The 17,607-nt window shown below is 39.6% G+C and overlaps 1 protein-coding gene and 1 long non-coding RNA gene across 3 annotated transcripts in view; both read right to left on the reverse strand.

The window, feature by feature from the left end:
- LOC115212919 (mitogen-activated protein kinase kinase kinase 11-like) overlaps positions 1 to 5,977 on the reverse strand; it is an 82,701-nt gene extending 76,724 nt beyond the window's left edge. For both annotated transcript variants that reach the window (XM_029781745.2, XM_029781744.2), the window contains exon 1: positions 3,850 to 5,977. In XM_029781745.2, coding sequence (XP_029637605.1) covers positions 3,850 to 5,173 — 1,324 coding nt within the window. In that variant the 5' untranslated portion in view covers positions 5,174 to 5,977. The remainder of the gene's footprint in view (positions 1 to 3,849) is intronic.
- A 940-nt stretch (positions 5,978 to 6,917) lies between these two features.
- The window catches only part of LOC118764014, a 43,298-nt gene continuing 32,608 nt past the window's right edge, over positions 6,918 to 17,607 (reverse strand). The window contains exon 2 of the long non-coding RNA XR_004999791.1: positions 6,918 to 7,895. This is a non-coding gene — a long non-coding RNA (uncharacterized LOC118764014). The remainder of the gene's footprint in view (positions 7,896 to 17,607) is intronic.

Raw genomic sequence — 17,607 nt, forward strand, 5'->3', positions numbered from 1 at the left:
AGTTGCATACTAATTCAATGAGGAGGTAGTTCAGTGGATCAAACAACTGAATACGCCTCTAAACTGACATAGATCTCTGTGTGTGTGTGATAATATATATATATATAAGATATACAATATGTCTGCTTGTAAAATACCTACGTAACATTTACCAATCTATTCATATTTGCACATTCTTATTTTAAAAAAACACACAGAAATACTAAATGTATTTTAAGGAAGGGTAGGAACCATTTGGAAATGTTACGGAGATATCTTACAAACAGATATGATGTATATCTTACATATACAAGTGTGTGTGTGCATGTGAGAGAGAGAGAGAGAGAGAGAGAGAGAAAGAGAGAGAGAGAAAGAGAGAGAAGAGAGAGAGAGAGAGAGAAAGAGAGAGAGAGAGAGGAGAGAGAGAGAGAGAGAGAGAGAGAGTGAGAGTGAAGCAGGCATGGCTGTGGTTAAGAAGCTCACTTTGCAAATATGATGTTTGGAGTTCAGTCTCACTGCAAGGCACTTTGGGCAAAAGTGTTCTGTTATAGGCCTGGACCAACCAATATTTTGAGAGTAGAGTTGGCAGATGGAAAATGTGGAAGACCATCACAAGTGTGTTTATGTCTTTGCACTCCTGCCATCACTTAGCAACCAGTGTTATTTTGTTTATGTCCTTGTGACTCAGAAGTTTAGCAAAAGCAATCAATAGAACCACACTTCTGCAAAAACAAAAAAACTGCAGTCAATTTGTTCGGCTCAACCCTTGAAAGCAGTACCCCAGCATGGCCACAGTCCAGTGGCTGAAACAAGTAAAACAAAGTAAAAGAATGGAACCGGTAGACAGAAACTGAAAATAAGCCAGTCGTGCTCGTGTGTGTGTGTGTGTGTGTGTGTGTGTGTGTGTGTGTGTGTGGTGTGTGTGGTGTGTGTGTGGTGTGTGTGTGTGTGTGTGTGTGTGTGTGGTGTGTGTGTGTGTATGGTGTGTGTGGTGTGTGTGGTGTGGTGTGTGTGTGTGTGTGTGTGTGTGTGGTGTGTGTGTGTGGTGGTGTGTGGTGTGTGTTGTGTGTGTGTGTGTGTGTGTGTGTGTGTGTGTGTGTGTATGAAAATGCGCATGTGTATATATACATGTGCATCAATGTCATTATGTGTGTCTTCATTAATACTGGGTGAAAAAAATGGTTTTCTTTCTTTACATTCTCTGGTAATCAAAAGTTCCATAGACCCAGCTTTCGACATGTGAAGTCCATAAGTAGAAAAAAGAAAAGTTCCTTACTTAGAAATCAAGCCAGAGTTGGCAACAGAGAGAATGTCCCATACTAGAAAATCTGTCTGAACTAGTTTCATCTAACCCATACCAGCATGGATTAATAGACATATATATATATGAATGAACAAAACAAACAAATGAACGAGATACTCATACACACTCACACATTCACTCATAAATTCAACAAGTCCATACTTTCACCCATAAACAATAAACACCAGCGTAATAAATATAGTGATGCAAGGTTCACTGGCTCTGTTTGTTAGTATTGTTTACTAATGCACTAATGCTGGCTTCCAGTTATGTTAAGTACGAATTATGCTGTTGATAACCAGAACAAAATATGCTGAACTGTATGTAACAACAAAGATCTTAAATCTCTGTTGTTCTCTTTGTTCTTTCACACATATAATATGGTTATCTTTGTCTTCCATACCTATCAGATAATAATTTTTGGTCATTTAACTGAGTTTTTGGAAAGTAGCAGAGTCATTAAAAATTATAGAATAAGATAACAGAGAAATTAGAGGAAAAAGCTAAAACCAAGGAATGTGAATAGACTTTTGACTCAGATGAGGCATGGATTTGCAGTGAAAGAGAAAAAAAGACAAAAAACAACACATAACCTCCCTTCATCAGCCATCAACAAAATTTTACTGTTGTTTCAACACCTTTTACCAGTACCACTCTCTAGCAGTGTCAGTAGTTAAGTGTGTGTGTGTGTGTGCACGTGCGCAAGTGTATTGATCTGTGCATCTTTTATCAGAGGAATCTAACCATCTGAAGAAAACCAATAAGGACAACCGAATGAAATATATTGTAAGATTTGCCCTGAAGTGAGTTACAATCACTCTCAACATCCGAAATACAGTGAAACAGTGATTAGCTTATTAGGTATATATAACCAATTGCAATGTAAAGCAAATAAAACAAACAATCCCTTGCATCTGCTTCTAAGATGGAAAAAGGCTAACTTGAATGATCTTAACTAAAAGCAAAGAACACAACTTTAGTAATCACCAACACAATATTCCAACATGCAAACATATACAAGGGTTCCTGGTAGCGTCTGTAATCAAAGCAATGACTACAACTGATAATATAACTGGATGGTCATGTGATTCATGACATATGACTGGTATGATACATGATTGTTGTCATAGGATAGGTATCTGATTGGCTGTGTCATTGTAGATCCAATCACATAAGACGTTTTATGACAAAACCCTACCACTTATTACAATCAGACACAGTAATTCAAATCATTACACAGCAACAGCAGCCACAGAGACAATAGCAGCAGAAGATCAACAATGAGCTCCTCTGAGATGAAAGCAAAGCAACCTCAACAGTTAAACTTCAATGATCTTGATGTTGAGACAGCATTCACCCGGGGTAGGTTGAGCTGGCTTCATTCATCCTCAATGCTGCATCTCTCACAAACGCTGACCAGGCCTGGCGATTTGAGGCTAACAACCATGTGATCTCCAACCACTACTTATTCAAGCGGCAAACACCATAGATATGGGGTCCTAAGTTGGGTTTCAAATCAGCCTTGACTGTCATCAGCCAGGTTTTTTGTTGTCCACCACATCGCTTTCGCCAACCCTGAAGGGGAGCTGGGGCAATTGCTTCATAGATGAATTCTCCTGGTTGACGATGAAGGGCATGACCCAGCCAATGCAGACGTTTCGTTAGGACGACTTGTCAGAGGGAGGTGATTTTGCACTGGTGTCGCACCGAATTGTTGGAGACAAAGTGATCAATGATTGATATTAGGAACACAACAACACCACTAAGGACACATAGAGCCCGCGAGTGTGTATGAAGCTTGTCCGGAATCCTTGTGCTTCATAGGATTTACAAGAATAACACACAAATCAATCAGTAGATTAATAGAAGGTAGGGTTTCCTGCCTACCAAATTGACAGGAATAATGAGCGGAAAAGGAAACATTACCAAGATACAAAGGCTGCAGTACGAAACTAAATACACGGACCGAAGAATAACTAGTGGCAGGAAAAAGCAGATGAAATCCAAACACGAACATACAAAGCGAGTTTGTTGCCATCATGATGATCAGCAAAAAAGCTAGATAAGAGAGAGAGAGAGAGGAGAGAGAGAGAGAGAGAGAGAGAGAGAGGCACCTGTAAAAAGCAAAGCAGTAATGTGACAGTTTCAAAATCAGAAAGAACAACAATAAAACAAACAAACAATGAAATCATCAAGTGAAAGAGTGGACGGTTGCTAGGGATATATATATTTCTTTCTCTTTTACTTATTTCAGTCATTTGACTGCGGCCATGCTGGAGCACCGTTTTTAGTCGAGCAAATTGACCCCAGTGCTTATTCTTTGGAGGCCTGGTACTTGTCCTGAGCAACAAAGAAATATTGAATGGCCAAGACAGGAACAGCCTTCCTTATCAGTCTGCTGGGTCAGGACCAATCAACAACAACAACAATAATAATAACAACTAAAGCTATTTATCAAACGACTTAGGGAGCTTCTCTGGAAAAACAGAGAAGACAGATGGAGAACATTATAATCATTATGCATGTAATTACATGTCAAATAAACAAACAATAAACAAGGTACTCACTGTTGCTGGATTTAAGATCCCGATGTATGAGAGATAGAGGTGCATCCTCATGTAAGTACTGCATTCCTTGTGCAATCTGTCTGGCCCAGTCCAACAAAATATCAGGTGGAATGCGTCGACCACCACTTAAGACTCGATTGAGTGAACCCCCAGCTGCATACTCCATGACGAGGCATAAGTTAGGTTCCTTGAGACAGACACCCTTAAGGGCAGCAATGTTTTTATGGTTGAGGAGCCAGAATAATTTGGCCTCCTGGTGGACATTTTGCATCCTTTCATTGACAGGCTCATCAGGATCTTGACGAGCCAACTTCACAGCAACTTCCTCCTGCTTCCAGGTACCCCGATACACCTTCCCAAAACCTCCAACACCGATTATATCCTCCAATTTCAATTCTGAGAAATCAATTTCGGGTGGACCTTCAGCAGTGATTTTTTTGTCTGTGACAAATTCAGATGGAAACACCCCAACAAGGTTATTGACTCGACCAGTCCACCAGCCATCATCCCCCGACTCTGTGTCTTTCGACAACAGTTCCACCTGTTCTCCACGATGTAGTTTCAGTTCATCAATCCTGCTCGGCTCATAGTCATACAAGGCCGTCAACATTGAGCTTGACCTGGTTGGTTGTTGTAAGGGAGGTTGGTGGTGACCTTGATTGGTTGACATGGAGTGTGAGTATAACACTTGATGATGATGATGATGGTGATGAGGATGTTCTACATCAGAGTCATCTTCAGTGCCACTGGCAGACACACCACTGCCGCTACTGTTGTTAATCTGTCCCGTACAGCCTTTCAGTGCACCACTGAAGTAGCCACTGGAATCTTTACGACCACCAAACTTATTCCTCCCGTCTTCCTCTCCTCCCCTACTGTCACCATCTGTGTTCCTTTCATCTTGATTTTGATAATGATGATGATGATGATGATGATGATATATTGGCTTGTTCACCTGTTTGTCATTGCTACTCCCAGTTCGTGTGCCAGTTTCCATGGAACCGGTCAGCCAATTGCACACTTTCGGCTGTGGCAATAGATTCTTTGGACACAGTCTGAACCAGACTTGTCCCCAACCAACACCACTTTTGCTAGGGCATTGACCGCAGCTGTGAGCAGAAACTGGACAACAAGTACTACTAACACTACTACTACTACTACTAATATTATTATTTGTATCTTCACAACAGCTGTTGTTGTTTTGAGTGGAAAAGGATTGAGCAGTGAATGAGTCAGTTGGAGAGAGTGTGTTAATGTTAGTTAAGGTTACACTTAGAAAAGTGTTGACCAATGCCCAGTTGCTAGTTGTTGCAGCACTTGGCATTACATGCTCTCAGAAATTCCAAACACTGCAATATGGATATAAACAACAGAATGCAATGTGTGCTCTGTGTGTGTGTGTGCGTTGTGTGTGTGACCATAGGATGGAAAGAAAAATAATGATGAGGTGGGGGGAGATGGGGGGATTGCTTTTTTTTATTGTTTTAATGAATTTGGGGAGACTGCAGGCACCTGTTGTCAAACGAATGCCTGCTAAACACCAAGAGACGTCCCCTTCAGCACTGGTGCTTGTCTTACAAAGCGGCTGTGTTGAAGCAGTCGCCTCTCAAAGAGCATAAGGGTCCTCGTTTTCCCTCTCTTCCTCAGCATATGATGAAGACAAACACGGCCACAAGCACATCGATATTGTGGGGTCGCACTCAACTGAAGGAGTCTCCGTTTCCCACCTCCACCACCTCCCCTTCGTTGCAGCTGATGATGGCAGCTCTTGGAGTTCGGGGTGATGGTCAGGGTAGGCAACAATTGGCAAGCTTGTCTCTTTGTTATAATATCTTTATTTTCAGCAAAGGTGGGGATGAGGCCAATAATGTTGCTATTATTATTATTATTATTTGTAGTAGACTTGATGCAAATGTTTTTGTTAATGCTACTGCTGCCTCTACGACTACTGCTACTACTACTACTACTACTACAGTTGCTATGGTGGTAGTAGTAACAGCAGTAACAGTCGGGAAGCAGGTGAATTTCTTGTCTGAAGTTTTTGCAAGATTTACTGAAGTGGTAGAAATCGACCCAGTTATTAAGCATTCTTGCAACACTTGAGGTGTTGTGTGTGTGTGTGTATGTGAATGAGAGAGAGAGAGTCTGCCAAGTACGTTTTTTTTTGTCTACTTTAGAAAAATAATAGTGAAGAATGAATAGAAATTTTTTGTTTTTATATGTAGTATATATATATATATATAAATATATATGTATAATGGTGTCTATAAGTATATAGATAGATATATAGATATCTTACACACACACGTGAGTGTAAGGGAATATATATATATATATATATATTATATATACGATGGAATATATATATTTTTTATATTTTTAATTTAGTTTTCATACATATCTACAAAAATGTATGTTTGTGTGTGATTATATAGATATACATTTATATGTGTGGAATGTATGTATAGTCGTACTAGATTTTTTTATACATACACCAAAATACAAAACCTATACATACAGCTTCAAGGTAACGCTTACTCTTTCTACAAACACGGGCTGAGTTATGTTGTGATGTGTGTATGTGCTTACTTCTCTCTCTCCTATGTGATGAAAGAAAATTCAAAGATTGTCTATAAGGAAGTTCTTTCCCTCAGCTGAGAAGGTGGCCCACCTTGATGAGAGGAGCAGCAGAGAGAGAGAGAGAGAGAGAGAGAGAGAGAGGAGGGGGATGAGTTTAGCAGTTAAAGCACTGGAAGACAGGTAGGGGGAGGAGGAGGAGGAGAAGGAGGAAAAGGAAAGAGGGGTGCTGAAAGTTTCTTAAAAGGCTTTGATTTCATTTGAAGTGTTAAAAAACTGTTCAGTGTTGCAGTTATTACTGCTGCTGCTGTTGTTGTTTTTGTTTTTGTTGCTATTGTGTTTAAACTAAGTATTTTACAAATATATACGTGTGTGTGTGTGTGTGTGTGTGTGTGCATGCGTCTGTGTATGCGTGCGTGCGTGCGTGTGTGTGTGTGTATGTGAATGTGTACTAGTGCATGAGTGTGTTTACAGTGTTTGTTTGTTTTTTCTTTTATCTTATTTATTTACATTTACCTAGCTGGAGCTTCATTTTTTATGCAGTTTAAAATCACTGACCCAAATGCCCAACATTCTTGCAAGTACCAGCTGATGGTGGTGGAGGCGCCGGTGGTGGTGGTGGTTGCGGCGGCGGCGACGGCAGCAGTGGTGGTGGTGGAGACAGTGTAGGGGGGAGGCGGCGGGGGGGGGGGGGACAACTGGGAGTGGTGTAAGAGGAAATGAAATAGAGAGAGAGTGGAGGTAGATGATAGCTATAATAACAGCCGCTTATCCCCTTTGCTTCTATGTATGTATACGCACATATATATATACATATATATATATATATATATATATATATATATATAATATTTATATATCCCGCTCACCCTCTCTTTGTAGATACTAAAAAAGGTATTTTACAAGTACCTCTCCTGTCCTCCTCCTTCTTAATCAAATGCTCAGCTTTTAAGTGCAATATCAACTACTATTATTACTACTACTACTACTGCTGCTGCTGCTATAACACCACCACTACCACTGCCAGACTTGTTTGACTTTTTCCACTCCGATTCAGGATGCAATTTATACGTACAGACAGACAGACAGACACTTTCACAAAGTGTATAGACAGATGGACAGATGTAAGCCTGTAGTGTGTAGAGACGTTTGTGTTGAAGTGTATCCACGGGATGTACGGATTATAGGTAGCCAATAGAGGAGGAGGAGGAAGAGGTGAACATGTGAGGAGAGCAGTTGTGAGTGGTTTTGGATGAGGTGGAAAGTGGATCAGATATTTATGAGAGTCTCTTTTTTTCTTCTTTTTTTTTTCTTCTTTTTACTTAATTGTATTGGGTTCTATTAGTTCCTTCTGGCTCGATGACATAATCTCTGCAATTTCTGTGAAAGAAGTGCCGGAGACAACAGTTTACGTTTTCTTGAAGGCCGCTTTGGAAGTGATTTGTACAATCCATTGGAACTTCTTAAACCTGGAACAAATAAAAATTTAAGATGTAATCAGAATGTATAGTGAAATTATTTAAATCCAACTACACACATAAAATATATAATCAAAATTTAAACAAAATTATAATATGAATGAAATAAAACAACAGTTAACTGGATTTAGATTTTCAGACTTCATCTCCAACATATTCACAATATTTACATTGGTTTCAAGGCAGCAAGCTGGCAGAAACATTCACATGCTAAGCAAAATGCTTAGCGTTATTTCATCTGTCTTTACGTTCTGAGTTCAAATTCTGCCAAGGTCGACTTTGACTTTCATCCCTTTGGGGTCAATAAATTAGGTACTGGGTGCGTACTGGGATCGATCTAATTGACTGGCCCCCCTCCCACAAAATTTTGGACCTTGTGCCTAGAGCATAAAAGAATATAACGTATTAAGGTGGTGAGCTGGCAGAAACGTTAGCACGCCAGGTGAAATGCTTAGTGGTATTTCGTCTGTCTTTACGTTCTGAGTTCAAATTCCTCCATGGTCGACTTTGCCTTTCATCCTTTTGGGTTCAATAAATTAAGTACCAGTTTTATTCTGGGTCGATCTAATCAACTGACCCCTTCCCCAAAAATTTTGGGCTTTGTGCCTAGAGTAGAAAAGAATATTTATATTGGTTTCAAATTTTGGCACAAGGCCAGCAAGTTTGTGGGAGGAGACTAGTCGATTACATCAACTCCCATAAGCGACTGCTACTTATTTTACTGACCCCAAAAGGATGAAAGGCAAAGTCAACCTCAGCAGAATTTGAACTCGGAAAGTAAAGACAGATAAAATGCCACTCTGCATTTTGCCCAGTGTGCTAACAATTCTACCAGCTTGCTTCCTTATTTACAATATTCATATTAACACTACACTTCAATTGGTTTGATCCCCGGTAGTTATCAAGTGTGTTATTCCTGCATATGCACACACTGAGTAAATCCCTATTTTATATATCCTTGAGCCCAACAATTCACAAGGCCAGTTTCTCATTTTCCATTACATATAAGTGACCAAGATAACATTACTCTGAGGAGGGCTCTAGCCTGTGGCAGGGTGTATGGCCAGCAATTTTAAGGCAATGGGGGGGTACACAAGATGGTTACACAGACTCTAGTACTTCACTGGTACTTTATTTTGTCAACCTCAAATGGATGAAAGGCAAAGTTGACCCCCAGGGTGTGTGTGTGTAAGTTTGAGTGAGAAAGAGATGGCCGGAGATAAAAGATAAGGGGAAAACCAGAGAGCAAGTGTTCCTCTTATCTTGTATTTTTGGCCACTATTTAAAGGAATAATTTAATGTGACATTGTCTGTTGATTGTTTTATGACCCAGAGGTTTATGAAATCTTAGCCTGTTAAATCTGGCTAACCCTTTGTACCTTTGCTCTCTCTCCATTTATGCTAAAATGAGAGTGTCAATGAATATTACATGTCTTGGGATTTTTTCCCCTCTAAACCAAATTTTTAATTCACCTGAAGAAAACCTGTAGTGAATTTTTAACCCACTTGTGTACGTACACACACACACACACACACACACACACACACACACACACACACACACACACACACACAGAAACCTAACGTCAGATGCATTGAGATGGTACTTTCACAAGTATGATCTACCAAGTCTTCATAGCAGGTATTTCTGACTTTATACCATTTTCCCCAGATACCTTTAGACAGAGTCTTGAAGCAAATACTTGCCACAATGTGACTTTCTGTAAAAGCATTTTAGGGCCTAATGGTGCTGCTAAACTGAAGAATGGATTAAGTCTACCACCAAGGATTAGTATAATCCATTCAATGCATTTCAACACAGTTTCTACCAATCTAATTTCACTGATAAAGAATGAGATGATCCAAGTGTATAGCAGAAAGCATTTGGTCAAGAAGCTGTGCAGTGGCACCAAACTTGGAAGCTTGTCATTGCATTACAGCAATGACTATTACATCATCATTTAACGTCCATGTTCCATGCTAGCATGGGTGGGGGACAATACCACAAGAGCCAACCAGGCCAAAGCCTGTACCAGACTTCTGTGACTGTTTTAGCAGGATTTTTACAGCTGGATACTTTCGTAACACCAACCACTCAACAGAGTGGACTTTGTGCTTTTTACATGGCAATTTTGGCAAGGTTTTTACAGCTGGATGCCCTTCTGAACACCGACCACTTTACAGTGTGGACTGGGTGCACTGACTGTGTAACCAAGCACATGCAAAACAAAAACTTTTAAGAGGGGAGGAGGTGATGATGAAAATGTTATAGTGAGACAGATACAGGTGTCTTGCTGTAGAGGAAGTACAAGGTTACCCAGCCATGTGACATTGTTAAACCAACTAACAGTTTAAGTCTATCAACTGAAAATAAGAGCAGCTCCTAAAATGGGCTTCTACACCCTTCCTGGTAACATAATTCCATTCACAAGTCTCTAAGTCAGCTTCATACTAAGCTAGGAGATACTTACACAAGGTGCTGCACAGCTGTATTGAACCTAAAAACCACATAGTCCTGAAGTGGACTCCAACAGATCAAGGAGACAGTTTTGCTGTCTATCCACTAATACATGGACAGCACACATCAAAAACCCCTCAGAGTCACTACAAATAATGTTTTGATCTCACATTGAAACATTATACATCTTAACATTACTAAACTGATTTCTGGCCGTCTGCCAGCCTCGTCTGGCACCTGTGTCGGTGGCACATAAAATCACCCACTACACTCTCGGAGTGGTTGGCGTTAGGAAGGTCATCCAGCTGTAGAAACACTGCCAGATCTGACTGGCCTGGTGCAGCCTTCGGGCTCGCCAGACCCCAGTTGAACCGTCCAACCCATGCTAGCATGTAAAACGGATGTTAAACAATGATGATGATGATGATGATGTGGCTTCCTGCTGGTGGCCATAAAATACCTCAGCTCTAATCAGCTCAACTAAGACAAACATTAGCATGTTGTTTATACATCTGGGAGAGTACTGCTGCTTCACACACAAACCTCTCAGCCCACTTTTCTATCAATGACCACCAATCTGATTAGCAGTGATTTAGCTGCTGACACACAAGCTGTCAAACACTCTGTACCCTCTCTCTACATCTACCACTGCTACTACAATGGCTTGTGTTCCTCTGAAACACACCAATTCCACCCAACATCACCATCTCTTCCATATATATACCTTTTCCCCAGATACTGTAATAACCTCTTTGCTCAATCATTCGTTACTCTCCAGAGCTGCAGCAACCTTCTGAAACTCTCTCTCTCTCTCTCTCTCTCTCTCTCTCTCTCTCTCTCTCTCTCTCTCTCTCTCTCTCTCAACTACAGACACAGACCAAAAGAAATTCAAGCAGAACATCAACCACATCAGTGTCCCCTAACTAGGATAATCTTCGAAGGTCATGATCAGGCCACTGCCCTGCTTCTTTTGGTTAAACTATAAAACATACCTAGAGACATACTCTGCATGAAAGCTAAACAGTAAGATCAGTTCTAACATCCATAGTGCAATAAACTAAGAAATTTTAATCTATTCAAATTATTCTAGTGATGAAGAGAAATAATCAATAGCTTATTAATTAATTAATTCTGGTCAAAAAGGGGAGGCACCAATGAAATATTAATTCGTTAAAATTAATTAAAAGTAGACTGTTTACATTTGTCTTTTTTTTATTGATCAGCCAGAAGACAAAGGACAGCTCCTATGGTCCTTTTCAGGTCCTCTGAGACAGCTAGGAAGAAGTTATCCTCAGGTGGAGACCTGGTTTCAATGCATACAACAGAATAGTCACTGCTATATTCCACCTAGGGTCAGGTGCAAGGGTTCAACCAAACAGAGGATTAAGTCTATCATCATCATTTTAACATCTACTTTTTCATGCCTGCATGGGTCAGATGGAATTTGTTGAGGCAGATTTTCTATGGTTGAATGCTCTTCCTCCCACTAACACCTGCCTGTAACATTTCTCCATGACCAGACTGGAAATGGGGGATTTCCACTGGTGTGATGGTGATACCCATTTATAACTATTCAATGATGTGAAGACAAGGAAGAACACATGCATGTATACACACACACATGTATATATGTGATGGGCTACTTTCAGTTTACATCTACCAAATTCACTCACAAGGTTTTGGTCAGCCCAGAGCTATACAATAAGACACTTGGCCAAGGTGCTACACTGTGGGATCGAACCCAAAACCGTGTAGTTGGGAAACAAACTTCCTAATCACACAGCCATGCCAAAGCTTCCACACAGTTTCTATCTACTCACAAGACTTTAGTCAATGAGAGAATATGATTGAAAGCACTTTCCCAAACTGATGGGCTGAGATCAAACTGGAAACCACATCATGAAGCTATGAACTTCTTAACCCCATAGTGATGGGACAACCTTGTTAACCCCATAGTGATAGAGCAACTTTAACCCCATAGTGACAAGGGAAAGCTTCTTAACCCTGCAGTAAGGTAACTAAATCACTGAAAATATCCCAACTTTAAAATCAGAACATATGAGGGTAACATTAATGTGGTTCCATAATCACAATACTTCTGACAGATCTACCCCCAGTTTATCTACCACATCCCCCCCATTACCATCCATGCTCCACTACTCCATGGCCCTTAGTTCATTTGGTGCATCTCAAGCCATGTTTACCACTGTATCTATCTTTTATGTACCTACTACTGTTTATTTACTGATAACAACTGTGCAAAGTTCCTGCCTACACCTGCTGCTACATATCAACAAAGTTCATATTCTTAACGCTTCTCCAGTAATTAAATAGCTACTCTCGGAGACAATGAAAAGGTCTACTATGAGACCACTCAGAATGCTAGAATTAGCAGTTAAATCTCCCTCAAATCACACAAACACTACCATCTCATAAAAAGACACATTAGATAACATAATCTGGCTAAAAAGAAAATGGGGAAGGCAGGATGATCACAACTGAAATGGGATTGATCATAGTTCTACTCACTGGTGTCTAACCCAAGGCTAAAAACAAAGCAACAACTCTACTGTCCATTATCATGTCCAGCTGATTACACACCCTCCTTCCTATCTATATGTATGTATAAATAAATATAATTAAGGGTTTAGCAACAGGTTGTTTCACCACATACTGAAAATTTAGAAATAGCAGCCAAAGACAGCTAATTCTTTTAACTACAAATATGACTCCACATACAACAATATTTGTAACTCACACCCTATATATAATCAAAATAAGCAACAGGATATCTAGAGGTAATGTAGTACAATCGCTTCAAGCGACTCCATTTAATTGAACAATGCAACCATTAAATGCAGTGCAATCCTCAGCTGCATAAATACATAGAATTAAATTAAATTAAAACAGATGGACACATCTGTATAATTTTACCTAAAACCTCCAAGAAGGTAAGGAGATAGACCAAGAACATGCTGTCTTCACTTCAGCTTTAATTTAATTTAATTCTATGTCTTTATGCAGCTGAGGATTGCTCTGCATTTAAATTGATGTAATGGTTGCATTGTTCAATCACAATGGTTCCGGGTTCAGTCCCACTGCATAGCACCTTAAGCAAGTGTCTTCTACTATAGCCTCGGGCTAACCAAAGCCTTGTGAGTGGATTTGGAAGACGGAAACTGAAAGAATCCTGTCGTATATATATGTTTGTGTCTGCGTTTGTCCCCCTCCCCAACATTGCTTGACAACCGATGCTGGTGTGTTTACGTCACATTACTTAGCGGTTCAGCAAAAAGAAACCGATCAAATAAGTACTATGCTTACAAAGAGTGAGTTCAGGGGTCGATTTGCTCGACTAAAGGCGGTGTGCCAGCATGGCCACAGTCAAATGACTGAAACAAATAAAAGAATATGTATGTGTGTGTGTATATATATATATATATATATATATATATATATATATATAATCCACAGAGATTCACCGTATGGAAGACACTTGGTAATGCTCAAAACATTCAAACTTAGGCTCTGACGTCTTTACAGAGGATCGTTTCATAAGGCAAAGAAAGTCTATAAGAGGGAGAGGGTTGAGCAGGTGTAGAAGCAATTAAACAGATAAACAAATTAGCCACATCAAATATATTAAATATATTAGTTTGGGTATGAAATACAAAATATGTATATATGCAGGTGCAGGAGTGGCTGTGTGGTAAGTAGCTTGCTTACCAACTACATACTCCTGGTTTCAGTCCCACTGCATGGGTGGAACCTTGGGCAAGTGTTTTCTACTATAGCCTTGGGCCGACCGAAACCTTGTGAATGAATTTGGTTGTATGTATATATATATATATGTGTGTGTGTGTGTGTGTGTGTGTGTGTATGTATATGTTTGTGTCTCTGTGTTTGTCCCCCAACATCGCTTGACAACCGATGCTGGTGTGTTTACATTCCTGTAACTTTAGCAGTTCGGCAAAAGAGAACCGATAGAATAAGTACTAGGCTTACAAAGAATAAGCTCTGGGATCAATTTGCTTGACTAAAAGCGGTGCTCCAGCATGGCCACAGTCAAATGACTGAAACAAGTAAAAGAGTTTGTATACATGCAAAACAAAAGGACTTTCAGATGATGAACTTTTAAGTATAGATATACAGATATTTATATTAATATGTCCAACTTACATAGAGTGCTAACCCCTTTAATTTTCTCTGTCATTTGTACTCTGTGTAAGTTGGACTTGCTAATATAAATATCTATATATTTATATTTCAAAATTCATCATCTGAAAGACTCCTCATTTTGCATGTATACATATTTTGTATTTCATATGCAAACTAATATATATATATTCATATTGGCATGTAAAAAGCACCATTCAAGTGTGACCATTGCCAGCATTGCCTTACCTGCACATATGCCGGTGGCACGTGAAAAACAATGTTCGAGCATGGTCGTTGCCAGTGCCGCTGGACTGGCTCCCGTGCAGGTAGCACGAAAAATCACCTTTTGAGCATGGTCGTTGCCAGAACCGCTTGACTAGCCCTAGTGCCAGTGGCACATAAAAGCACCCACAACACTCTTGGGGTGGTTGGCGTTAGGAAGGGCATCCAGCTGTAGAAACTTTACCAGATCAGATTGAGCCTGGTGCAGAGCCTTCTGGCTCACCAGTCCTCAGTCAAACTGTCCAACCCATGCCGGCATGGAGAGCAGACGTTAAACAATGACGATGATGATGATATATATCAATAAATAAAAAACGAAGAATACAAAAAAAAAACAATGTAAGGATGTAAAGACACTCAGGAAAGTAAAGAAAGACAGTTTAATGTTTCGAGCACAGCTCCTCTTCAGAAACAGAGGAAAGTCCAATAGAAAAGGAAGACAGAGGGAAAAAATATCCCCAACGATTCATATGTGGTTATATTTTGAAATATATATATATATATATATATCCTTTATAGTAAGATACCAAGGCTTGTCCCTCTAGCCCACTTTAACCTGTCAACACCTGTCACAAAACTGCTTTCCACTTCACAAATATTTCACCCATTTATTCAAGAGATTGTTTTCATTTTTTTCTTCCTTCTTGTTCTTTTCTTGCCTTGCAAGTGGCACACACAAAAAAAAAAACCACACCCAGTATACTCTGTAAGATAGCTGGTATCATGAAGGGCAATGAACCATAGAAACCACACCAATGTTGGCACTGGAGGTGAATATGACCCTGAAGCTCACCAGATCAAATCATCCAACCAATGCTCGTATGGAAAACAAACATTAAACAATGAGGATGATGATATCATCCTCAGTATTGTTTTAATTCTTTCATTTGTTTCAGTCACTTGACTGCAGCCATGCTGGAGCACTGCCTTTAGTCGAGCAAATCGACGCCAGGACTTATTCTATCAGTCTCTTTTGACGAATCGCTAATTTACGGGGACATAAACACACCAGCATCGGTTGTCAAGTGATGCTGGAGGGAACAAACACAGACACAAACATATACATATATATATATAAATATATATAATATATATATATATATAATATAAATTGGACATGGGCGATCATTGTATTCTTTCTTGTCTTGAGGTTCACAGCCAAACGGCTGGGTGGATTCACATAGAAAATGGCACACATGTGGAGACGGGTACATAGATTGGAATGCAGTTTGTATTTTTTTCCTAGCCCCCATACTAACCCAAAAAATCGATTAAAACTTTTTCTAATGGAATTCCCCTCTTTCTTCTGCCATTAAAACAAACAGTTGCTTAGAAGCTGTTTTCTGATGGGGTGGGGCCAGGAAATTTTCGTACAGCTGGAAATCGAAACAGGAGACCCGAAATGATATGGTTGAGGAATGCTGTTATAGATTATGCCTAACTGAAAACGATCATAGCCACATCATCCAAACAGACCGGGTGAAACTGGGCTTAGCTGCTAGTATATATATATATATTATATATATATATATATATATATATACAAATTGAGATAGGGGTTGTAAATGCAACCCTCCATGGGATAACATATATCCAATAGACTGCTAGTGAAGTACTCAACAAAGTTAATACATAAATGTTAAGGATTGCAATGCAATCAATTCATTTACTGTATTATATGGGCAAAGGTAAAATGATTTACCACAAAATACTAATACAAGATAAGAAAATGGAGAAATAAATCTAAATCAAATATCAATTACCAGATAATACTCAATCACATACTTTATTAAACCACCACATAAGAGACTGTAGGGCTAAACATAGAAAAGCAGAACAAATCAGTGTATATAAAGGACTGTACATAAAAAGTGTACATAAAAGAGTAATGTTGTATAATAAGTAGAATATATATAAAAAAGAGAATATAAATATAAGTAAATATAGATATAAGTATAGATTACATCTTACAGCTGTTTCGGCCATGTAGATAAGTATGTCTCATTTTACCAATATTAGCCTTTTATGGTAGGTCAATATATAGATATAAATGTATAGATATAAATATCTTGTGTATATATATATATATATGACAGGCTTCTTTCAGTTTCCATCTACCAAATCCACTCACAAGGCTTTGGTTAGCCCGAGGCTATAGTAGAAGACACTTGCCCAAGGTGCCATGCAATGGAACTGAACCCGAAACCATGTGGTTGGTAAGCAAGCTACTTACCACACAACCACTCCTGCACTTATATTCACATTTCCATGTTTGCATGGGTCAGACAGCAGTAGTCATAGATGCAAATTTTATCATGGTCAGATGTCTGTCCTGCCAATAACTCTCACAAGCTTTCGAGCAGAAATGTTTTCAAAGAAGATTAGAAACAAAAGACAGTGGTAGTATGGCAGTACATTCTTTTAGAAATATAACACACATAATGACGGGCTTCTTTGAGTTTCCATCTAGCAAACCCACTTACAAAGCTTTGGTTGGCCAGGGGATATGGAAGACTTGCCCAAGGTGCAACACAGTGAGACTAAATCGAAAACCATGTTGGTGGGAAGCAAATTTTTAACAACAGAGCAACACCAGGACCTATATATATATATATGTGTGTGTGTGTGTGTGTGTGTGTATATGCCAGCGCTGCCTTGACTGGCTTCCGTGCCAGTGGCACGTAAAAAGCACCAACCGATCGTGGTCGTTGCCAGTCTACCCTGGCACATGTGACGGTGGCACGTAGAAAGCACCCACTACACTCACGGAGTGGTTGGCATTAGGAAGGGCATCCAGCTGTAGAA

Source organism: Octopus sinensis, linkage group LG6, assembly GCF_006345805.1.
Source record: "Octopus sinensis linkage group LG6, ASM634580v1, whole genome shotgun sequence".
Classification (NCBI taxonomy): domain Eukaryota; kingdom Metazoa; phylum Mollusca; class Cephalopoda; order Octopoda; family Octopodidae; genus Octopus; species Octopus sinensis.